This window comes from Thunnus albacares, chromosome 2 (assembly GCF_914725855.1).
Source record: "Thunnus albacares chromosome 2, fThuAlb1.1, whole genome shotgun sequence".
In the NCBI taxonomy this organism is placed as follows: Eukaryota; Metazoa; Chordata; class Actinopteri; order Scombriformes; family Scombridae; genus Thunnus; species Thunnus albacares.
The window spans coordinates 10,143,239-10,169,847 of record NC_058107.1 but is presented as its reverse complement, the minus strand read 5'-3'; the positions used below and the strand labels follow the sequence as shown (position 1 = coordinate 10,169,847).

At 39.6% G+C, this 26,609-nt stretch overlaps 1 protein-coding gene across 7 annotated transcripts in view; it reads left to right on the top strand.

The window, feature by feature from the left end:
* The first annotated feature begins 529 nt into the window (after positions 1–529).
* The window catches only part of LOC122991827, a 107,797-nt gene continuing 81,717 nt past the window's right edge, over positions 530–26,609 (top strand). For 4 of the 7 annotated variants that reach the window (XM_044365224.1, XM_044365204.1, XM_044365244.1 and 1 more), the window contains exons 1-3: positions 530–883; positions 1,360–1,392; positions 22,827–22,959. In XM_044365224.1, the coding sequence (XP_044221159.1) occupies positions 820–883; positions 1,360–1,392; positions 22,827–22,959 (230 nt within the window). In that variant the 5' untranslated portion in view covers positions 530–819. The remainder of the gene's footprint in view (positions 884–1,359; positions 1,393–22,826; positions 22,960–26,609) is intronic. The other 3 variants (XR_006405921.1, XR_006405920.1, XM_044365214.1) reach the window with 1 other exon arrangement.

The window sequence follows — 26,609 nt, the reverse complement described above, 5'->3', positions numbered from 1 at the left end:
CCACTAAATCCTACACACTTTAAGGCATCAGTTTAAAAATTGAAAATAAAGCCCCACCCCTCTTTTCTGTTGCCGTTTTGCTTGTTAGCTAAGTTAACTTTGCCTTAACTCTGCTATAAAACTTGATGCTGGTCACGTTGCATTTCATTACAAACCCTGACTGCCAGCAGACTAACGGTGTCGCTGCTGGAAGGCTTTATGGAGGAAATAATCATGGATAATAGAGCTGGATAGGGCGCTGCTGCTCAGTCTTGCAGCCAATTTTTCCCAGTGGCCACTCACGGTTTTGCAGCGAAAAATCCCCCTGCGGCCCAAAAAGCATTTTCCTCATAGACCACCATTGTAAAAGAGACGCCTGTAATACTGCTGACAGGACCCCTCGAATTGCAAACAACGTCAATTATGACTCTTTCTATTATGAACTTCTGAGGTTTTATGTTTGTAAAACTTTCCTCGAGCCGCAAAAAGCGATTTAAAAATCCGTGACGTCATCACAATGTAAAGTCTATGAGGTGAGCGGGAGCTCGCGGGCGGGGCCAGCGGGTGAAACACTACTGCGCACATTCAGTGGGCCGCACAACGCAGAAGCAAACCCGGGAGCTAGAGACTTTTTTTGGCGTATACGCCAGGCGAGCAATTCTTGCAGGACTGAATGGGCGCCATTTTTAGTCCGGTATCCAGCTCCTATAACACATCCATGGGAATAATCACGTCTAACCAGTAACAGCTGACCAGTTTATGTGACTCCATTCTTGGTGCGAAGCGCGCACTTTCAGACAAATTGAAATTTCCTGTCCTGGTGTCTGCAGTTGGACCACAATGGGGGTCGTCTTACAACAAGTTTACAACCCATATGCCAAGGCTCGCTTCTTTACTTTAAAAGGTAAGTTTTTGCTGCTTCTGCCAACATGCTAAGTGATTTAATGTTTAGTCCCTCTTAAGTCAGTGTTTGTGCGCTTAGCATTGTCAGTAAGCTAATGCTAGCTATGAGGCTGCTAGCTGCCTTGTTGCTCTATGTCTTGGCATTTGTTGGCATGTTGTTGGTATTTATTACTTGTTGTGGCTGGGCAAGTTTTTCTTTGGTTGTTGTCAAATGTGTTATTTTAATGGCATTATGAGGGTTTCATGCTGTGTATTTATGTAGAGATGAAATACAAATAATCATATCCAAATATTTTGAGTGTTGTGGCCTGAATTGGTTCTTTGTATTTTTTGTTTGCTTCGCCAGGTCTTCTCGCTATTGTGTTTTGAGTTGTTGTGTTGAGATAGTTTTTGTAAAATGGCAACAGGGATGTAAACATGACTGTTATCTCACACACAGCTCATTTTATATATTTATTTCTTGCTAATACTTCACAGGGAAACTCAACAGGCTTTTGTCACACAACACAGGTAACATTCACATTTCCTCCACACACTTTGTATTTAGTCAAGCATTTGAGAAATATTTAACTAAATGTTTAAAATCTAGGAAATGCAGTTGCTGTTTAATGTGGACTTTTCTAACAGTGGACTTGTCACACTCAGGTGTAGTTAATAACATTAACATTTAATTGGGTGCAATCAATTTAACTACATTTGAGAAATATTTAACTAAATGTTTAAAATCTAGGAAATGCAGTTGCTGTTTAATGTGGACTTTTCTAACAGTGGACTTGTCACACTCAGGTGTAGTTAATAACATTAACATTTAATTGGGTGCAATCAATTTAAAGGAGACCTATTATGCTTTTATTTATCTTCAGTCATATATATATATATATATATATATATATATATATATATATATATGTTAAAATGTCAGATGTTCATATTAAACGTGGGTAGCCAAAATGTATGTAGACGTAAAAAGCACCAACTTCAGACTGCTTTGACCGCTCAGTTTCCAACAGTTTTTTCTACTTTCGGCCCAAGCCAACATCGACTTGTGACAAATTTCTTTATATAAAGTGTTTCCCCTATAATTGTACCGGCCTGGTGGAGAGAACCCCTGCCAGGCCAAGGATTTTTTTTTTAAATTCCAAAAATAACACCAAATACCCATTCATTCAGAAATCAAGAGCATTTGGGAGCCTCTGAGCAGCTGTTTCGAAACATGAGTTAACCTCTGTGTCATTGCCTGGGAAACTCCTGGTAATGTATCTCCTGAGAGAAGCGAGTAGCAGAAAAGTGAAGTGAATGTGAGCGGAGCAGAGGAAAAGGTTAGCAGTAAGTTGTCAATCTGGCAGTAAATGTACAGTACAAGCCACAGTGTGTCACCCAAGAAACTTTAGCGTTAGTAGTCCAACTAAGTATTGATAACACAACAATCCTTCCTCCTGCGCATGATCATGAGAGAGGAGGGGCTATTCACAAATGAGTCCATTGTCAATGTTATCATGAGACAGTGAGAGCGGAGCAAGGGGGCTAGAGGAATCACTGCGCTGTACACAACTCTATTTTATCCCTTTTTAAATAGTAAAAAAGAAAATCAATATGTGACGGTCAATGTTAACATTGTGGTGGGCCGCCACAAATAAATAAATGTATGGGAAACCCTGTATTTAATCAACCTAGACCAGGTGTGCAGTTGTCATTAGATAATTGGTTGAACAAGGTTTCAAATCTGTTGGATAATGAATCCAAGAGTGGGAGTTGCCATAGTCAGTGTCCAAATGCCACACCCCTAACCTCTCTTAAAGTTACAAAGATAAGAGTCCAAAAAGTCCAAGTACAAATATCTGTCAGTTGTGACAAATTAGAGGAAACATGACAGATTTAGTGCTGTATTAATGCCAAAGGACTAACACTATGTCAGAAATAAAAACCTTTCCAAAAGTTACAAAGATAAGAGTACAGATACAAACATCCATCAAGTATGACAACTTAGAGAAACATGAGAAATTCAGCTCCTCATTTATGCCAAAGGGTTCCACCGTGTTCAGAGTGTGAATCCAATGTGCCTCTCTGTCGAGCATTGAGTTGATGATGTCACTACCTCTAGGAGAGGAGCAATTTTTTCTATTCCCTAGAACTATAATGATATTGCAGAGCTGTGGTTAGTCTTTGCATAATGTTGAGCAATAGCATAGTCCGTGTTTTGTGCATGTATTGCAGTCCTATGTTCAGATATGTGAGCATCATTTTTTATGCACAAATTTAAAAAGCGCATAAAAGGGGCAAATGGAAACCCACCTGCAGTGTAATATGAATAGTCACTTTGTAGCCCTCTCATGCAGAGATCCCTGTTTTATTGTGTGCATTAACATGAAGGATGGAAACTTGTGTTCCATTTCTTCCTTCCAGGCACTGAGCACTGCTTCCTTCGAAAATCTTAAAAATCCCTAATATAGATCAGGACTTTTTTAGAACTGTGCCATGGTATATGTGGTGGTGGTGAACATCAGCATGTGTCTTAATTCTATTGCTAACAGGAGATCAGGAACTAGGCCAGGTAGCCAGGGAGTTGCAGGAGTTTTGGGACATTTTGGCCCAAAGTTAGGAAGTCAAGTTAAGTTTATTTATAGAGCACATTTAAAAACAACTGGAGTTGACCCAAGTGCTGTACAAATTACAGTAAAAGGAACAACGGTAGAGAATGAAGGTGTTAATGCTGTCTGACATATGTTGAATTACTTTATAGTCAAAAGAAACTTTTAGTGTCACCTGTGTGTTATTGAAATTATACTAGGGCTAACTGATAAATAGAATAATTGTTTCAGCTCTACAGAAGGTTTTTCCTTTTTCTTACCAATTAATTTATGAATTTAAAGTTAGAACAAAATTACAACAGAGTGGTTTTTCTGTGGCCTCAGCGATAATCCGTTGTTACTCTTCATTCACATTGTCAGCATCCATCTCCTTGTCTCAGTGTGGCTCACTGTGCCTCAGTATCCCTTCCCACTAATAAAACTCTGACATAGGCAGGGCAGGCAGCCAGTCCGCATGGACCACCATGCTGCTGAATAAACCCCAGCTTATTGATGTGGTGGGGAAATCGTGTTTTTCTAGGCCTATTGGGGGGCTGACTGTGGAGGCTGCCACTGGATTAGAGGTGGCAGAGGGTTGTGTGAGTGAGAAATGAAATCCGATTTCCTGCTCTGTTCAGGGCTAACTGAGGAATATTTCAAGCTAAAAGAAACAATCTATCTATCCGGTGTGTCAGAGGGAAGGAGCACCACACTGGATCCTTTTTCAAGTGAAAAAGTGTACTCTCATGATTTCCTTACTATCAATGGCATAATTCAAGGTTCGAGCCGTGCTGGCTGAGGGGTTAAGGAATCAATTTGTGTAGGGGTTAAGATGCTATTTGATTTGTAATCTAATGGCATGCTACAGGGCTTGTTCCATCTCCTCTGCACATTACCCAGAGTGCATCACCGTGTCATTATGCCTCACAAGGAAAGGAAAGGGGGGAACAAAGAGACAAAGAAAGAGGGGGAAACACAGATGTGAGAGTGATTGCAGGATCTACAATAGTCCTCGGTAATGGCGCTGGGCTTGCAATTGTCAATCCATTCACATTTGAATTCAATCACCACAAAACTGGAGCTCATAGACAAGGACAGAGAAGGATAGAAAGAAAAGAGAGTTTTCCATCTCCAGCTTGCTATCACTGGACTTCTAAAATAAAGTGGCTGTTTTTTTCTTTTGCCTCCGGCTGGCTCTGCCTCAGGTGTCGAGATGTGAGGGTCTCTCGGGGTCAGAGCAGGGGAGCAGTGAGGGAGAGTGGGTGACCCGGGGCAAGGGTGAAGGCACAGGTTTAGGGAAGGTCTGTCGGGTTGCCGAAAAAAAATACTGTTACACCTGACTGCTTCGTTCCCTCCACCTCGACCCCACCCAACTCCCCATGTCCTTCATGGCCTCACGCATGGCTGAGCAGTGCACCATGGGAGGCGGCAGGCTCTGGCATCCTGTTTTTCAAGGACAGATAGCACCTCTTTTGCAGTTGTCAGCAAAAAGGGGGTGGGGGAATACATACTGCAGATATGTCAACATATATACAGGTATACATACTATACAGTCTATTAAAGTAGGACTATTTTATAGACCTGCTTTATTTTTCTTATATGCATTAAGAAAATCCAGTTAAGATATCTTTTTACTGTGTAACGGTTTCTTTCTGCTATATTTCCCCTCTTTAACTGCAATTATTACATTAATGCAATTGATACAATTTTTAAGTGGCGTTACAGGTTTACCAAATCAATTTTCAGCAAATGTCTTTTTGTCAGTTTTACTGCTCTGTCAACTGTCTTTAGCAGGTTCAAATGGTGAGAAAAGCATATTGTGAACCCCAATATTAGCAAACAAAGCAGTTAGATCTGAAGGTATGGGGTAGCTCGCATTCCAAACAGATAAAGGGTCGACCAAGAACCGGTAATGAGGCGCCAATCTGCCTACTTATGGCGTCGGTGTAGGATTACTAAGCTCCATTTATGTTCTAGGTGGCCTTAAAAGCATAGATTGACATTTTTGGAAATACATTTACTCACGTAATTGACTTTGAGTTATGAGAAAATTGATACCACTCATGTCTCTCTGTTAAATGTGAATGTACAGACAGGAGATGGTTAGCTTAGCTTGGCATAGAGACTGGAAGAACTCCTCCTCCAGAAATAAAATTGTAATTTAAAACAAATTTCCTGCATTTCTACACCACCTAATGTCTTGCATTAAGTCAAGAAACAGCCACCTGCACTAGTCTAGATTAGTTAGATTGACAGTGCTGTGAAATAACAAATATATAACAAAAAACGATATATAATTGGGAGGTCCAGGACAGGAAATGATTATCAGAGGAATGGCTATTTCATATTTGAAATTATATTTATAAACAGACATGTATATTATTTAAATGGGTAATGCTTGAAATTTAGTGATATAGATTCAAAAAAACAAAAGTACACACTGGAGTTTATGGCATCAAGGTTGAGCACATGAAGTGAGATAATTTCCAACTCAGCTTTCAGTCGGCGGGTTTGTACATCTTATATCTCAGGCTGTGTAGAGTTGGAAGGATGTCTCTGAGTTGCATCAGTGCTCTTGGCAGTGAATGTGTGGCTCCAAAAGCTTGTGGAAAGGATGAGGAATTTCTTATGTCAGTTATGAGTTCAGTACAGCAGAATCATCATAATGATAAAAAATAATAGTTTTCTCAAAACACAGTCACGACAGAAGGTGCTTTGCAACAGAGTAAAAAAGAAACGAACAGCAAAAGCAGTAAAACAAGGTAAGAGATACTGTATAAAAACAAAGGCCAGGAACATAAAAGCAAACGATCAAAGCGAGGTCGGATAACATTGTTACATGAAAGAGTCTTCTAAAGGATGTGTATGTGTATAGCTGCAGGGATAAGTCCACCAAACTCAGTTTACTCACTTTTTTTCATAGTGTACCACTTTTCTTTAAGCTTTCATGAATCTTAAATGTCTGAGTTCATAGTTGTTTTGATGTAAATTTATCCTTCTTTGAAACTACCACTACATCACCAGACATAAAATTAAATTGGCACCAAAGTCATAGTGTATCAAATCAAATATCATAACTTTGTTTAATTGCATTATATACAAAAGTTAGAATGTTATGCATTCAACATTTTTATGACTTTATAAGCTATTACATTATGCTCAGTTATATTGAGTTTCTACAAGATTATTATGGCTGAGCATTCATATGGTATTTATTTGGTATTTGATATACATCATCAAAATCCTTGAAAATCTGTGAATTGATGTGTGGCCTTCAGGGCCTTTTATTATACATGGAGTAAAAACATACTGGCACTCTGTGTTGATTTGCAAAGCTGCTGGCACGAAAGCTGCTGTCATTTGCTCTTCCGGTGAGCAAATGACAGCAGTGTTTCTCAATTTGCTGATGCCACTGTGCTTGTATTGCACTTCTCTGCTGTCAAAATAATCTGTTGACGAATTTTCATGATTACTTAATGGAATATCTACGGGAGTATGTGTACTCGAACTTTAAATCATTAAGTATTATGAAAAAAAATTGACACTTTGCCAAGGCTGGTCATCATTGTGTTGAGATGAGGAAGTTAGGACTAGTTAGGAGTCTTTTAGCCTAATGAATACTAAGTGTCACCACAGATCAGACTAACATGTACCATAGCAGTGTCTCCCCTAGGATGAGTGGTCAGGCCTTGGGGGGCGGGGGATGATTAGCAGCCACACATTTCTCCATTCTCTACTTCTCTGTTTAGCGTCGTCAGGTTAGGCTAACCCATTGTTGCTAACTTTGGAGCTAACCCCTTCACTTTTCCAGCAGTTGGGGAAACTACAGACATGACTTTTCATGGTCTTGACAAGCTGCAGCATTTATTAACTGACACACTGTAGTCTGAACTGTACATTTACTGCCAGACTGACAGCTTACTGCTAACCTTTTCCTCTGCCCCGCTCACATTCACCGTCACCGTTTTCTGATGCTCACTCTCTTGCTTAACCACTCACTCGCTTACGCACTGCCCTGTTCCTTAAAAGGAGTTAGGCTACCTGGAGTTTCCCAGGCAACGACACAGACATTGACTCATGTTTCGAAACAGCACTTCTCAGAGGCTCCGAAGCGCTATTGATTTGTGAGTGAATGGATATTTGGTGTTATTTTAGGCAATTAAAAAAATATTTTTTGGCCTGGCGGGGGTTCTCTTCATACTATTATAGGGGAAACACTGCATAGCATTAAGACACACAGGAGATTAGCTACATCTCTCTGTCCTCTTTTTCATGTAAATTATATCCACCGCAGTTCCACTGGGACCTAGCCTTTCAGCGATACAAAATAACACAAAATGCCTCAGATCCTTTAATGAGTCAAATCAAAATTACAATGTTATGATCTTGCAAATTTTATGAAATTACAGTTCATCAGTAAGATTTCTGCTAAGGCATATTATGCCATTGTTATCCATGTTATGTATCAGTGTCTTATGTTCCACCTGACATATCAGAAGTTAAATGTATGTACAAGTTGGAGACAGCAACACAGACTAGTATCACAGAGATGACTGACATGAAAAAACAAATACAGCTAGAAAAATAGCACAAAAAAACCAAACTAAAAGCAAATCCCATCAGGTGTAAATGTTGCATTAGTCAATGTTGGCAGTTAACTGCCTAATATCCTTTTGAGCATAAACTGGTGTCAACAAGAGGCAGTTAGCCTAATTGTGGTTTTATGTTATATCATAACAGAAATGTTTTTATTATTTATCCAGTATATGCTGATCTACTCCCTAACCAAATTCAGAGAGCTGAAAATTCTATATCTGTATCTATAAATAAATGCAGAGGACAGATAAAATGACACAACCACAACGGATACAAAAGTGCATTGTAGACAGAAAACTTACCTCTACATTCTTTGTGCATCACACTATTTATACTTAGTGCTCAATAATGCATTCAAAATGTGACAAGAACATTATGACACAGTGCAGGAATAAGAGATCACAGCTCAAATGACCAGACAGCCAACACTGAAACTGTTTTTAACACACTTGGCATAGTGATGATGAAATGATGCAACAAAATCCCATTAGTTTTAACTAGATATCAAAGCATGTACATATATGAAATCATGCACAAAATGTCTATTATCCCAGAAAACAAAATGAAAGAGGTAAAAATAAAGGCAAGAAATTCTTAAAGCAGTGATACTTGGTAAAAATTTGATTGTCAAAAAGAATGTGTCTGTATGAACAGCCACTTGGAGGGAGCCATAATCTTGCAGAACCACCTCACCTGTATCACCGACAAGGTGGAGAGGGTCCCTAGTCTCAAGTTCCTCTACTCAGTCTTCACATGGTCTTTCAACACAACTTCTCTTGTTAAAAATGCGCAGCAAAGACTTTACAGGAAGACTTCAGTTCCTGAGGAGACTGAAGAGAGCACCCCTCCCACAAAATCTCTTTGAGAACTTTTACCAGTGTCCCATCAAATCTACACTGATGTGTTATATAACAGTATGGTACTTAAGCTGCACCACATAGAAAGACACTTTACAGCATTATCAGAGCCACCGTAAAAGCCCTCAACAAGGATCCAGCCCTCTACAGTACAGCAAATACATGTCTGTTCTTCTGCACTATGAAAGAAAGTACAGAATCTTATGTGGGTGCACAAAAAAAAGCGTTTTCCCCAGAGCTATCACCTTCCTTAGCACTCCCATCACCATATCTGTCACCCAGGCAACTCATCTCAGCTGCACGATACACCCATCCATATACACTCACTGCATCATCACATATTACTGTTTCTACCAGCTCTGCTAAATTGCTGTTGGTCTCATACAGGCTGTTATTGCTGCTTTGGGCTTGCTCTGCACACTACTGCTTTCATTTTCAAATTGCTGTTGCAGCATAGTATTTTAACAGTATGCACTACTTTGTCATCCTGACCTTATCAACTGCACAATTATTTTTCTGTTGGTCTTTTATTTTTTCTCATACGCTGCTGTCTGTTTACATGCCAATTTAGTGCAATACTGTTAAATGCGTTGTATGCTGTATACTAGGTCTTTTCCATACATGTGCTGGTTTGGCTTGACTCGGTTTGACTCGGCACATCAGCCCGGCATGGCAGGGATTTGCATCTCCATTGTAACAGGGCTACCCACTTGAAAAATGGATATGCACAACCTCTTTACCTCTGTCACAGACCTTGCTCATTCCTCATTTTGTAGAATTATTGTGTGTTTTTATTGTATTTTATTACATTGTGTTTTTGTTCGGGCTGCAACTAACAAGGATTTTCATTTTTCTACCGATATTAAGGAGTTAAAAAAAAAAATTCCAATATTGATATATCAGGCAATAATCTTATATTTTTATAATACTTTTCTAAATATATATATATATATATATATATATATATATATATATATATATATATATATATATATATATATATATATATATATATATATATATATATATATATATATATATATATATATATATATAAAACGATCACGAAAATGATCCCTCAAATGTGGTTATCAAACACTTGTGACAAAAATATGTAATGGAGGCATGAAATTTTACACTTTAACAATAAACTTTATCGTTTAAAATTACATCAGTGCACTGAAACAGTAAACGTCACTGGGAATTGAATAACTATAAATTACTATAAATAAAAACACACAGAACAAAAAAAGCATATGTATATATTAAACTTGCATCATGAAAATTGATCAAATTTATGTAAAATGCTGCGTATATAACTTAAAATAAAGAATTTTAATATCAGCCTATATTGGACAACATGATACCGCTGATACCGATATATCTGTGATAGACCAATATGGGCCAATAATATCAGCTGACAGATATATCAGTCGGGCTCTATTCTCAATTAACTGATTAATTCTACAAAAGTCAACAAAATGTCAGAAAAAATGCCCATCACACAGTCACACAGACCAAGGTGACATATTCAAATGACCTGTTTTGTTTGACCAACAGAACAAAACCCAAAAATATTAAGTTTACAATGATAGTAACAGAAAAAAAGTTCAAAATATACACTTTTTAAAACCCTTACCTCAAAGTGTTCTTACTCAAAGTTACTCAAATGATTTATCAATTGTCAAAAAAGTTGCTGATTCATTTTCTGTATAACAACTTATCAATTAATTGACCAATCATTTCAGCTCCAATCTTTGTAACTAATTCTTTAATATTATGTTCTTCTTGTTTCTGATTCAATGTTTTTACTCTTACATGATACAGATCATTCCAAACTTAAACTCTTTGTACTTTGTTCTCCAGTGACTATACAATAATCACTTTTTGTGTGTCAGACTGAGCTGTGTTGCCTCTCCTATTATCTGACTCCTTTGTGCTTCTTCAGTGCCCCCTCCTTTCCTCCATCTGACATCGATGGCAACTGAAACATGGTCATAGACTTTGACAAGTATCTCTCTTTCGCTCTTTCTCCCTCTCTTTTTGGCTACAGGAAATATGCTCAGAGTGCAGCTTCAGGGGTTAAGGTTAAGACAAGGGGATTTACTGCAGAAACTCACCTGGGAAAACTCTTGTGTGTGTGTTTGTGTGCGTCACAGTCTATGGTCACAGCGGGAGCCACAGGCTTTCTCTGGTCAGATGTCACCATAGTCAACACACACACCTCTCTGGGGACAGCAAGATAAAAAGAGACAGGGAGAGAGAGAGATAGAGAGATGTAGAAAGGAAAGTGTGATCTGGCATTTGCCCCCCTAAGATCAGAGTGTCTGTGATCTTCCTCCTATATACACATACACACACACACGCTTATAACCTGGAAGTTACTCAAACACACACATGCAGAAATATTACTCACAAAAATGCTTGAGCCATCTAAATCAGCAGTGTTGAAGATAACATGTTATAATAACACATTACAGTTGTAATGTACTTACACTCGGCACATTATTTGTTTCTGACCAGAACAATAATTATTTTATTTTAAGTTGTTACATGCTTGTTCTAATTTTAATAATTATATTTACTTGACTTTCTTATCTAATTAACCAAACATTTTTGCCAGATAATTTTTAATTTATATTATTTCCTTTTAGTTTTTAATGTGCAGAATAATAAAAACAGGGTAGATGGAAGTCCCCTGGCAATCAATTAGTGTGTAGTGTAAAAAGTCATATACCCTCTCCATAGCCTAACATTTGCCTATCCACAAAGTTAACCCTGTTACATGAAAACAGTATCAAGACCAGCCAAAATGTCCTTGTAGCCAACATTGTCCTGATCAAGCTAGTGGTCTGTGAAGAATCAGTCCTCACAGATGAAACTAAACCAAACCACACATACACACACACGTATTCTGTTTTTTTTTTTTTTTCTTTCCCACCCTCTCCTCTCCTCTTTTCCCTCTCCCCCAAACCCATCAGCTCAGTGTAAGCCCTTCTCCAGCATGGAGCCAAAGAGTTCAGTGATGCCAAGCTGAGTCCCTTAATAACCCCACAGCTCTCTGGCCTGTTCCCAGTGCCAACCCTGCTGCGGATGACAACTAATATGATGGTGGACCCCGCCGAGACATGTGGTCTACTTCCTGTATGAGTGAAGGAGGTGGGACAGGTCAGATGTTAGCTATCAGTCCTACCTGTGGTGAGGAAAGTCACATGGCATAACCGTGGAGTCTTTTAGGACCAGACTGATATATCTCAGTGGATAAATACAGGGGAAATGCGTATGATTTTTCAAGCTCCATGGCACAAAATGAACATAATGCTTCTGTATATTTTAAACTATTCCAGTGGACTGAGCTTTTAGTGAGCAACGAGCATCATAGCATATTTAGTTTTCATGCCAAGAAAGCAAAATGTAAAGGCCTAAAATGTTCCTGTTTTTTGCATTTTGATATGACCCTGTCACTAGATGTCTCTGTCACATCTTATTCATTCATATTCTAAAGATGTGAGCCTATGTGGAGCTACAATCTTCACGAGCTTGTAAAGTGTCCAAAATGGAACAGATAGATCCTCAGAGCCTGAAAGTGCTCAGTAAATCTGCTTCACATTTTGATATTTCTTGTGTACAGATAGAGATTGTAGCCTGATTGTGGCACTAGAGGAAGAGTCACTGAAGATATCACTATTATTATTATTATTATTATTATTATATCACCATTAATGTTCACTGTAGGTCTATTCAGGCTATTAGCTTAGGAGATACCTTGTCCCAAAGCACTGAGAGGAAATTTTGATCTGACGGTGGTGCTATCGGCGGTTGTGGCTCACAGCAGGTTGAGTGGGCCGTCCATTAATTGCAGGGTTGGGGGTTGGATCCCTGGGTCCTCCTGTCCACATGGCAAAGTATCCTTGAGCAAGACACTGAACCCCAAATTGCTCCCGATGTTAAAGCCAACACCTGTTGCTAGCTTCCAGTGGTGTGTGAGTATGAGCATGCAGTCAAAGGGTCTCCAAAAATCATTCGTAAATCATCCTCAAGGGGGCATTAATATAAAAGAGCACAGGTAATATAAACACAAACTTCATTAATAAAACCCAGAATAAAAGATGTTTGAATACTGTAGAAACTGATTTTGTACAGTCCAGAGCACCAAAGAGCATCAAAGTAGAAATGGCAATGAACTCAAGGTTCATCGCTTAAAAATTTTATTGAGCAGTCAGCATTGAGAACCTCTGATATGACAGCAGTTTCTCCTTCGCCACAGCTGGAGAATCAGCTTTTACTTGACAGTATATTGACTGCAGTGTGGGAGGATTTTATTCATCAGGCTTCAGGGTCAGGTTCAGTCTGTAAAACCTGGAACATGACCCGTCTCAACTTGCCTTAGGAGCTTCTACCACACCAGAAAGAATGTTAACGGTAATGTCTCCATAGACAGACTTACTATCTCATGATGGTCTACATTTGAAGCCTTTATGTCATGGCAAGAATAAAATTCTGAGGAAAAAGCTCATTATTTTTTTTAGTATGGTCAGATTTTAGGATGTGAACTATTGTTGCTAAATCTCTGCTATTGGCATCTATAATAGTTGAGGAAAAAGACAAACGTTAGGCTCTTTATAGTAGGAGTGAGGCCATGCCCCTGTCCTCCGTGTACTCCTCTTGTCTCCTCCTCCCCCCTCATCTTCAGTAAAGCAGCAGGGCTGTGTGGTGATGGATAAGGCCAGAGTGCCTTACAGGCTCTGCGGGGGATGATGAATTCACCTCTCCTCATCTGAGTCTGATCCGACCCCAGGCTCAGTGTGAACTACTGCATCTCTACAGCCCAGAGCGCTACTGCCCTCCACACAGCAACACGTAGCCCTGTGGCCAGTACACATGCACCTCCTGAGGGATGTAGAAATATAGTTGTTTAAATGAAGTCGTTTTTTAAAATCTTCACTTAACCTTCGGGCACTCCCTCTGGAGATTAAAACTCTGTATTTCAACACATGCAAAACTTTACAACTATGCGTATTATTTTTCATTGTGCTAAGACTGTGGCAGATGAGTAATGATAGTTGTTTTCAACTATCTTTTTCTTTTGATTCCTATCAGTGAGATAAATGGCAGAGCACTATGCCCCAGCACCAGCTGTATCAGAAAACACAAGTTCAATTACTTCTTGAGGGTCTGTGAGTTAAAAAGGGTTCAATGTTTAGTCTCAACATTGACAGCATTATTTAATCAAAGATGAGCAAGGATTAAATTGATTTATGTAGTCTATTCTGTATGTATATATATATATATATATATATATATATATATATGAAACAAAAACAAAAAAGTTAGTTATTTTGTTGTGTTGTGCTGTAATACATTCTAGAGTAAATGCATTTTAAATATGCTATTTTTATTTTTTACAGAAGCAGTCATACATCAGTCATTTTTCTCCTGTCCTGAATATTTTGGGCTTTTTTTGCACCTTATTTTTTTCTATGTAACACCCTGTTCCTCCAGCCCCCTAGAATCAGCTCCATTCTCGGAGGGCCACAGAGTAGTCTCACTGGTTTTATAGGTGTCTTTTAATTAGCCATTAATGAAGACAGAGCGGAAATGGTTCCACTGATCAATTGTGCATATAATTAGATCAGGGATTTTATAGTGGGAAGCGGAAGGGAGGCGAAGAGGAGAGAGAGGACAACCACATGCAAACAGACAGGTGTTGTGGGTCACGTGTTGCCTTTTAAAGAGCTTCTCTGCAGCTCCGACCAGCAGGTTCAACAAACACAGACACAACCAGTGTTTCATTCAAAAATCTAAACTAAATAGTTTCTTTAACAAACGTACAAGGTCTTATTTTGCATAAGACATGTTTTCTGTTGCTGGCACGGTTTCCATGCTCACTACCACCTAAATGTAATATCGCAGCAAGTCAGCTATCATAGGAGATCCAGATTTTCCCAGTCATACCCTGTTAGATCATTCATGTGGAGCCCAAGATATAATGTAATATTTCAGACAGTGCCTGAGGGCAGCCATGCTGGGCAGTCTGCCCATTGTTACATGATAATGGGAGAGCTCACACAGCAGCACAGAACAGTGAAATGGCTAATGCTCCGATGAGATACGCAGTATGGATGGATGCTGCCCTCTGCTGACCCTGGATGATTTTTTTGTTTTGTTTTTGTTTTTTTGCCTTGTGTGTTTTGCCTCCTGCATGTGGTAACATTTGACATCACTTTCCTTAAAAACTTGCTCAAGTCAGTGAAATTTCTGGAAGCAAAGGGTAATTACCATACTGTATTATATATTATATAGTCAATGTGATGAATTCTGACACTGGCAGCTTCCTGCATGAGGCCTGCCCCATGTTCTTCTCTTTCTCTATCTCTATCTCATTACTTTCACCATTATTTTTCAACATAGTCAGTTGAAGTTTGATAATTAAGTTTTCCTCTCTCTCATTAAGAGCTAAGATCAATGAAATGATGAAATATGTAAAGTTTCAACAGTATTACATTTTTCATTCTTTTGGATCTTAAATGTAACAGTGATATACGAGGGCAAAGTGTAGACTTTTAGCTTAATTTGATGATATTTATATGTATATCAGGTCTGGATTTGAAAAGGGACGTTTTTAACAGGGCTTCAATCCTAGTGTGCCAGAGAACAGAACCAAATTATTTAAATAAACTGTTTAATCGTCCAAATATTTGGAGACTACACTGTATTTCCTTATCCAAACAATGTCTGGCAGATAACCCCAATATGAGATTATTATGTTTTTTGTTATGTTTGCTATCTAATAATTTGTTTTATTGACTATATATACAATATCAGTCATCATCAGTTATTTGACTCTTCTTTTTCTTTGTCGAAAGTAGAATTAAAGTTTGGTTGGAACTGAAGAATGCACGCTATTTGCTGGACACCAGTTTCAACAGGCCAGTATAATAAAGAGGATGTAATGCCGCTAGCATATGTGATAGCAAGTCTCAGTTCATAATGATAAACAGCTGCCACAACAGCTCTTAAAACACATTGCAATGGTGCAGAACAGCTTGAGTGCAGTTAGTGTTGTGAAACCAAACAGCCACTTGAGGTCAGCGTTTCCTTAAAAACTGTTCAACTTGTTAAATGCAGCGCAACACAATGGAAGAATCTCAGTCTGGTATATTTAATGGATATTATAAGGGATTTATAAATAAAGGAAGCTAACCAACCCAAGTGTTTTACAGTATCTGTTTGGTTCCCATCACACCAGTCACACAGTTCTCTTACACAAGGCACTGAACTTCTGTTGATTTCAGAGGAAACATACATATTTGCTCTAAAATCTTAGGCTGATTTTAATTAGAGCTGAAATGATTAGTCAGTCAGTTAGTAGACTGACAGAATCTTTTGATTGAATGAAAGAACTGCAACTATTTGGTTAATTGATTACTCGTTTGAGTCATTTTTCAAGCAAAAACTCTCATTGTTACACTCTTACTCTCTGGTTACATTATACAGACCAAATGATCAGTTGATTAGTCAACAAAATAGACATTAATCAATTAATTGATAATGAAAATAATCATTAGTCGCAATCCTTATTTTTTACTTACAACTACATACAAGGAAAACATTTACGTAATATAAAGATTCGCACTAGACTGTCTTCTTCTTTGAAATGTCATACTAGAACTTTGAAAATGATACCTATGACAAACTGAAAAGTCTGCTCACCGTGACTTATGCAGAAACATTTAATGCGCAGATGTTTCAGGCCAAGCCCTTCTTCAATGTGCTAATTGTTAGACCAGATATGGTCACTATAACACCAGGCAAGATGTGACTTTGAAAAGTTTGCATTAACTGCAAGGTAAGCGCTCTTTAATTGGACATAGACGGATACAAAAAAGAGGATCTGTACACCATAGTGTGCACACTCTGTTTGATTTGTTCTTTACTTTTGATGTTCTGAGGACAATATTGCTTAATTAGAGATATGCAAAATACAAATTTTGACATAACCCAGTTAGTTTAAAATGGCATTTTAATGTAGGTGGCCCTAGACAACTACACAGAGCCACACAAATTTTACACAAATTGAAACACAACAGATGGAGCTGAGTTACAAGAGAATCACCAAATGTCACAAGTCTTCGCTACAAACCAAACTATCAGTATGTAGGCGGTGAGTAAATGATTTCCTCTTTTTTTTTTTTTTTTGTTTGTCTGCATGAGAGTGTTGCAGATGACAGACAGCAAGGTTGTGGATGAGTTGTTTTTATTTCCTAGCCTCATTAAGTTGCCCAGAAAGTATCTGCTGCACCCCTACAATACACCTCCACCTTCCAGTCTACCCCAGCCCCCCCTGCTCCTTCCACCCACCCGCAAGCATGCTGTAGCAGAAATGTTTTATTCAGTGTCATGTACAATGCCGGCAAGATCTGCCTGCATGTCTGATGTTGAATTTGAATACATTTGACACCACAATCTGAATGACTTACATTTAAATGAGATTAGGTTTGTGATGCGCTGCATTCCTCTCTGTGTTACATTTAATAGCTGTTTGTCTAACTCAGTGGAAAAAGGTATTATTTCACAATTGATTTACATGCCAGTGAGGTGTGAGGATGTTTCATTTTGCCTTCGGAGAGGAGTAGTTATGGCTCGCTCACAATGCAAATGTTGCTGGGCTCATCCTGGCTCATAGCTGGCGAGTTCATGTGCTTTTGTTAAGCTTTTACTATGTTGTATTGTGCCAACACAGGCCTAGATTAACATTTTGGGATGGTGGAAATTCCCTCTTGTGCATTTTTGGTCTGGATTTACATGCATGCTTGCCAGAAAAGCCCACTTGCACAGAATCAAATCAAAGTCCAAAAACTGGGAACTCTTTGCAGTGATACGGGCTGCAGAAGGACCATCTGGTGTTCAGAGGCTTCCCCTTGATATTATAAATTAGAGGGGTTTAGTTACATTACCATGACACCACAGTGTACTCTTGTGGCCTGTGACTGTGGTGTGTCCTCACATCCAAGCTTCATGTTTGGCTCATGTTAGCCCCTGCTAACACAAAAAGACACGTGCATAGCATTGGCAACCACACAAACGCAGGGAGAGGCTCACCCACAGCCACAGGATGTTGTCCTTCCCAGTCAATGATGATTTCCTGGAAGCCTAAGCGGCAGTGCAGCATCTGTGCAGCGTAACAGGACTTTATAGTACATCAGGGAGAGGGAGAGAGACATGCTCGGCTTGTTCTTCCTGACGCTACTTTTGCCGCGGTTCACATACAATCACGACCACAGGGAGATGGCACGGAAACACAAACACGCGGCTACTCATGATTGGCTTGCAAGATGAGGTCGGCTGCACAATGCAGTCAGCAGCTGCGGTCTTCCTCGTGTGGGGCAGTGTGCTTTTTGGATAGTGTTCAGCAGCCAAATCAGCGTCGGGTATGCTGGAAGGAGAGGTGAAGCATGAAACCCAAAACCGGTCTTTCTCTCCAGCAAACACATTTTACATTTGCATTTAAAGTGTCTGGACGAGGCTGTTATTGATAGAAACTTACCTTGAATGCCCCCATTTAAGTTGATCAACAACATCAACAGCAAACTGCGGTAGAGAGAGCTAAAGCTGCTGTACGCAGACTGTAAGTGCATGCTCTCACTTATTCCCATGTCCCTGGACATGATGTATTTTGCATGCGTTTTTATCAACCTCTGTGGATACACTTTGGTAGTATAGCTTACTGCTGATTTATTGTACACTCACATTTCTTTTGTTTTTGTTTTTTAAAGCAGACTATCATACTTACTCAGAATCACCTAACAGTTATATAGCCACAGTCTCACACCGGAAACCACATTCATGATAGAATCAGGAAGTGGAAAACAGCTCCCAGCATCCTTCTCTGTGTCAGAGAGGAAGTGGTTCAGACATACAGTTCAATATGACCAGATACTGTTTGTGGCTGCTGCATATGCTGCATAGATGCACAGCTTATTGTTCGCTTCGGTTTAGATTTAAAATGTAGTCAGACTGGTTTAAGTGATATAATATCTAGTTTGAAGTCAGCAATAATATCTGACTTCAAGTAAATGTTACTCACCTTTTAATTTAACTAGATTCAAAAGACATTTATGTTAAAGATCCACCTTTTTCAAATAAGTAAAACAATTACTCCACTTCTACAGAACATTTCAGTATGCTAAATAAATTCACTTGTTTTAAAGAGTTTTGTAGAAACTAGTGTCTGTTCATTGAATCAAGACAGAATAAGACAGATCAGTGCACTAATACGTGCTAGTGGTATGTAATTGAACATTTTCAGAAGTCACCTTCATATGTTACATCAAGGCATTCACAATTTTCTTTGTTGTCCTATCTGAACCGAGCCAAATTAAATGACAAATAACCCAGTTTTAGAAAAAACTCACTCTGTACAGTAAGCACTGTTTCTTGTAAGTACAGTAAATACATGTGATTTGCTGACTAAATCATTGTGCTTCCCCAAATAAAATACAGAATGTGACTCAAGGCTCTTTCAAATGTCAGATTAGAGTACTGGTTATATACCAAAAGATATTGGAAAAATATTGAATAGTACAATTTTTTTTTCAGTCATTACAACATGGCAAGATATTAGCCATAAACTAGACCCTCATTTGTCTTTTTCAGCAGGATTCAGTCAAATGTAACTAGGATAGAACATCGGATTGATTGAAGGGCAGCTCTGCCTTTTAGGAGACCTGGTAGAATAAAAACCTCAACTTGAAAATCAGCACTTTCCCCTGCAGGATTTGCACAGGGTTTTTATTCTGTTATATTCAATACTATTTTATCGCACCATATCTCCTCCCTTGTATTACATTGATTTAATTCTGCTCTACCGTAGTGAACATTTGCCATTGCACGATGTTGATTTTCTCTCTTCCCCACATCTCTGTCATGGAGCAAAGAGAAGTGAACAGCAGCAATTTGAGTTTAAAAGGGGCCAGAGAAAAGCAGAGCATATAGAGTCATCACAGTACCAATGAATCTCTGTGCTCTGCTGCAAACGGTGAGCGGGCAGAGTGGAAAGGACAGCTCTTTTCTCAGTGACTGGAATACACCACTGTGCAGTGAGATGCATGGCCTCCCACAATCCACTACAGCTCCATTACTTAGCCAAGAGTTCGCTGGGACACGGTGTCTCCACAGCATGTAGACACTCTCATTCCAGCCCTATAAAGCTGCGGAGAGGAGTCATCAGCACACAGAGAGATTTACAATGGCCTAGCCCAGGGCCCCAGACAGTTATAGATCCCTTTACCTTTCAAGAGCAATTTCACCACAAATAGGATTAAAACTAATGGCGTTTGACACCACCAGGTCCAGCACATTGAATCCATCGGGTTTTATCGCACTGACATTTCAAAAGGTTGGCCTGTGTGCGCGGCAGGCCACTAAGAAATGCAGAGCTGGGTGACATATAGAGGACCCTGGGGACCCAGGCTTTTACAGCTAGCTCTAGAGATGCTGCTCCCCCTTCCTCTGTGCTCACCACCCAACCAGTTCCATTACAGCAACTTTTATAGACATTAAAATCCAAAGAATACAAATCATAACACCCCAGTGCACGTTTTCTACTAGTTTGCAGAAGGGAGATGTTGTTTTTCTTTGTTTCACGGGTCGGGGCCCTTTAGCGTGATCATGCAGTGAATGTGTAAGAAGTCCTGTCAGTGAAAGAAGGCTCATTATCTCAGTTGTGGGCAAAGTAATATTCTCCCTGTGTGATCTGTTTACTTCAGGAAGGTAAATTAAACCAGGAAATGATTTCCTTCCTCTTTGCTGCTTAATTTCAATTTGTATAAACAAGACTCTTCAAGGTCAGTAAATGAAACCGCTGTGTTTGGAATGTGAATGGAGTTTGTTGCCTCGGGGATCCTGCGCTATTAAAATGTGCTCATTCAGTAGCATAGTACAGTACTTGACCTGAATAACAATTTTAGCGTTGCATCACTTCATGCTATGACTGAGTGTACTCTTCTAAACTTGTCTCTTTTGTACTATCGAGTTTGTTTGCTTATATAACACCATGTTACAAAGAAAACGAAACCATCTCATAATGTGATGTTGCATCAGCTATTTGAATACAATTTATCTACGCAAATAACCACTGTCCGCAAGAATATCCCCACATTTACTCTCTCTTGCTTTACTGAAACGGGTAGGGCTGCCTCCGACCAAAGATTTTCCTAGTCAAATAGTAATCATTGTTCAAGCCATTAGTCGACTAGTTGTTGCACAATCATGATATTAATTTAATTATCTAAATACATATTTTTGGGGCATCAGAAAATGATTTGAGTTCCAGTGCTGAGAGAGAATGTTATGAGTAACATTGTTAACACTGTGCTACATTACAGAGAAATACAAAACAGTAATAATGAGCCTTTAAAATATAAATTTTACAAACACACGCACAAAGCGAGCTGCCTGTTACCGACAATGCTAACGGCAAAAGTGTAATGATTGTGAACGTGTCGGAACAACCAGCAAGGAGACAGAATATTTTGTTAATTTATTTCTATTATTACATATATACTATTTATTTATTGGAGTGCACACTTAGCTGCTCTGGCAAGCTTAGGATAGCGTTCCTCATGTTTTTTCCCACCATGTCATTGGCCCTGAATCAACCTTTGTTTGGTTCTCTAAGTATATCTTAATTTCATTGTTCTCTCCTTCTGTCTGCTGCTCTTCATCAGCAGCCATAAACATGGATATCTCCTGCTGCTTTTCCTTTTTCTTCTTTGGTGCGGGTTCACTCTTCTCCGTACTGCTGTCACAATCATCTCTCTGAGCAGCTTCCGCTGGAGATAAACTCAGCCAGATCCGACACCGTCAAGTATGCCTTGTCCCGTTTCTCTGCATTGAGGAATGACGAGCTTTTAAAATGTGGGTAGTAGGACAGCAGCTTTGACATATTTGCTGGTCTCGAGACTCCCTCTCTTGTCAATTTATTTGGTTAGTTTTCTCTTCAGTGCTTTTGCGATCGTGCTGTCATCATCAAGGAGCAAGAGGTGGTATCTCTTTATATTTATTAGTATGGGCAGCATGGCAGACAGAGATGCATTTACATCCTGCGAGAGGAGCTCGGTCAGAGTGATCAAAGGCTTCAGCACAGAAACGATGTCCTCCACTGTCCTTCAATGAGCAGTTGTGAGATCTAGTTCTTGGTCAGACTGTTGGACGGTACCAGAGTCTGAAAGCACGGATGTAACCGGCCACACTGAACACGTGCGAGCCTGTCACACTCCTGCTGTTCTTTTTAGTATAAGGGTCTTTTCACACCTGAAAGATGGAACCAAGGTTCATGTTTTTGTTACATTGTGTACATTTGATCCGGTTTGTTTTGATTTCACATTGCAATTATGCAAGTGCACTAAAGAACTTTACATGATATACCTATTATATATACCCATTGATTTGTTTGTAGCCAGGCGCGTGTTAGACCTAGGCATGTTGTCAATCAGCTGGTAGCTTTCTATATTCTTCTGTATTCTCTTCTATATTCTCTATCTCTTATCCTCTCTGAAAATACCTGGAAAGTGTCTGCATTTTTATGATTTTTTTATATATCTTATAACATCTTCAAACCATAATTCAGTTAAAAACTTGGTCTCCTCCTCTCCCCATGTGCTACCGTGGCTCATTTTTGTCTTTTTCCTGTAATTGGTCTGAAAGTCCGAAATATCCAAAACATGTTTTCACACTAGAAACGAACCGTATCATGGTTCAGTTTGATGTGAAGGTTCAGCTGTTTGGTCTGGACTTTGGTCCGGTGGAGGTTTCACAACTGCAATTTTGGTTTGGCTCAGACTGAAAAGTCAGAAAGTCTGGACCAAATGAGGAAGGTGTGAAAGGGCCCTAAGTTACATTTGTTTTTATTTGTTTCTTTCAGGAGGGGCCGAGGGTCCTGTTGGGATGGATGGGCCGCCTCTCCAAGGCAATGGTAGGGAAAACACTGCACCTTCTTGGGGATGTCCTTTACACACTCAAAGTGATCCCACGCTTTGGATGATTTCCTGCCTGACGTAAGTGCAGCTCCTGACTGGAGTTTGAAGGGTTTTTTTTTTTTCTGCGACTAACTGACCAATGAATGATGACTTGGTCGACTGAGACTCATCGACTAACAGTTTAGACGACGGCTGCCCTGGAAATGAGGTTCTCCTGTTCGCAGAAAAATTTAAATTCTGCTAGTTACTCAATAACTCCATAAAATTGTATGTGTGTGGATAAAGATCTTACATTAGATGCTGTAGAGGAATCAAGAGCACCAATCACATCCTATACTACATTCAGCTTAACAGGGTACATACTATACTAATTATTTAATTTGTGGCATTGTCCCTTGTAAAACATAAATTGCATGGCAGTCATCTTCATTAGGATGTCCAGACTGAAAAGGGGCAGAAATCACAAGCTGAGATTGAAAACCTAATTAAATGTACATACAGCTTCAAGGCCTCCCTCCCTCTGCTTTCAGTGCTCCCATTCAAGCCTGTAAACACCACTTTTCAGAAATCATTACTTCGGCACACTAAACACTTTCCACCCCGAGAACAAAGCAAGTCGGAAAAACGGGAATACATTAGCAACCGAAATGAGATCATAAGCAGCATTTGCGAGGTGGCTGTGAAATCACAAAGCAAGGATGAAATATCTCTGCCTGTGGAGTGTGCAGAGCTGGCAGTTAGCCGCTGTGAGTGATTGAACTAATATTTGGAGTTATTAGTTCTGCTACATTTTCTTTGAGAATGAGCAGTGTGGCAGGTCCAGGATGACATAGTTTATGCTGCTGCTGGGATCTCTCAACCAACGAGTGCTTCAAAAAATATAAGTGATGAACATCATTTCAAATCCACTCTTGTGTATTAAAGAGACAATTTTGCTTTTACATTTAGAACAGGGCTCAGTAAAGGGCTGTACACCCAAGGAATATGAAATGTTATTGGGTTTTTCCTGCTGGTTCAGTGCCCCCAATATGACTGCAGCCCAAATGCATATCATCATTTTAAGTGGCCAGCCACTGCTCCATAATGCCTTTTTACTCACACTTCTGCTTTTCAGAAAGTTCCCATAATTCCATAATTCCTCTAGTGAAGCCATGCAGGTAGTTTTGGTCATTTGACCAGGTTTTGAGATATCCTTTCTGAAATTTCTGCCTCCACCCCAAAACAATTGGGGCAAATTGAATTTGGTTTGTGGTGCTCAAAGTTTTCTTTAAAAAAACATCTTACAGAACAATGTCACAGTTACTGCAGATAATCTAGGATCATGTTGTAATATTAAGGACAACTAAAACCAAAATGATCTGCATTGCCAATGCCATCAGGGTCTATTTGTAATTTTATTGTAATTTTGGTGAACTGATGCAAAACATTATTGAGCTGTATCAAGTTAGGGGTAATTTAGACATCATTGTAAAGTCACTGAAGCAGTTGGGAGAAACTGGGCAGGACAGATAAACATTAAAGATCCCTTTCAGACATGTTTTACGATGTATTCTCTACATTGAATAATAATTTGTGTCTGCTATGTTTTTTCCACAAAACAAAGCAAAAAACTCAATTTATCTTGTTAAAATCCTTCTCCCCCATTAAACATTGCAGAATCAATAAATATGTGTTGTTCATTTCAGAAGTTTAACTGCTGGACAGAAGATGTCTCCTACTTCACTGTTAAGTCTATTCTCAGTGTTTGTGCATTGAAGGCTTCAAGTTTCCACATCACACTTTTGTAAGTTGAATTGGACCAGGACTGGCTTCCAAACTATTTGTGATGTCACAAATAATGCTCATAGACCCAACCCTTAAAATTGTATTTTCAGTGATCACAGAGAAACTTTCCATTTTCAGCAGATGAATGTGAAAACAGTCTTCTAGTGTCAAACTCTGCACATACGTCATTCTGCACAGTGAAGCTCAAACATCCAACTCCAGGAACTAGATGAAAAACACATTTTTGAGTGGAGGGAGACTTTTACATTTTACTTTTTGCTTCAGATTAGTAACTCGGCAACCAGAAGACTTGATAGCTACAAGATGTGTGAAAGAGTATGAGTGTGCCCTGAAAGAAAGCTCATCCAAACCTTCAAGTTAAGTACAGAAAATCTATTTGAAATGACATCAAGCAACTAGATTCTCAACAAGTGTTTCTTGGTGTTGGTTGTCGCCCAACAAGACACCTCACTGATGTAGCATACACATCTGAATAATGACATGTAATTGATCCGATGCCACTCTTTTCTTTGAGGTGTGGCAGTGAAACTCTTAAATGCCACAGAAACCAAATGATCAGGGGCCTTGTGCCACTATGGCAATATGCCTCATGCAGACTCACACTGAGGTAGCAGCCGAGGCTTTTAAGCCATTTTGCTATTAGTTTTTAAGTGCCATTAAGAGGCTCTTGTGAGATTCGCTCTTGATTTGGCTGCAAACAAACACAAACACACTCGCTGTGCTGGAAATATGTAAGAACATGTTGCTGTCTCATCGCTAAACAAAGCTCGATCACTCCCTCGCGACTGCACACTGCAGGCTCTTCAGAGATGCGTTGACTTGAAAGAGGAGTCCTAATCCCCAAGTAATGACGAGCACTAAATGCAGCTCTCTGTGTCATTATGCTGTAGCTCTGCAAATACCACACAGCTGTTTAATGGCATCTTGGCAATGGCAACACTTCACCCAGAGTGAGGATGTATGGCTGCTGGGCAAGCACCATTTACTATGCTCTCACATGGAAAAACTATGGCTGCCACTCTTCCCCCTGTGTATGGACACTTTCCTGTTTCATCTAGCATAGAGGAGCGGTGCTGCTGGTAATTCATGCAGCACGTCTGGGAGAACAAATGTTCTCATTCAGCAGCACCCTCAGGGAGGTTTGTTTCAACATTGGTGGTTTCAGATCAGACGAGGGTGTAGTTGGTGGTACGGACACCAGGTGGCAGTCCAAGTCTTCTCTCTCCTACCCCCCCACCTACATCCAAACCAAACGATGATGTAATCCTTTTCAGACCATTATATCACATGGCACAAACAGGCTCTTTGCTCCTCTCCATGTGGATACACTTTGATTTCCAGTGATTGCTGATACCATTGTTGCGGTTATCTCCTGCTCTTACGTGGTTATCTCATATTCATAAGAAGCCTCACAGTGTCTCTTTAATGAAATCAAAGTCAGAGCTGATTCTGCAGCACGGCGCTGAGACGAGCTCTCCCATCTGGCCATATATCCACCGCTGCTGCTCTCTCATGGATTTTAAATATGGCTGTGACCTTAACAGTAATAAAAAGCAATTCTCACAGCACTAATCCTCTCCTCCGGTCTCACTAGCTCTTAACCTTTTCTGCCACCAAATAAGTGAACTGAGCTGTGAAGATGTGTATATGCCCCCCCCCCCACTCCCTTCTACCCCACTGCCCCCCTCATCTCCCCCCACCCCCTGTAAAAATCAGTGCCTAATAATATTGGCTCAGCGGCAGACAGATTATGGCAGGAGGAGAGCATCTGCTGGAGGGAGAAACAATATGACGGCTTCCTCCCCGGGGAGCAGTGGCTGTAAAAGACAATCAGAAAGAGACAGAGGGATGGAAACAACCAGGCTTTCTTGGAGAAACATGTAAGCATCATAACCACAAGTCCCGAGGGAGAGTGTAGAGTGACGGAGGAGAGGGATATTTTT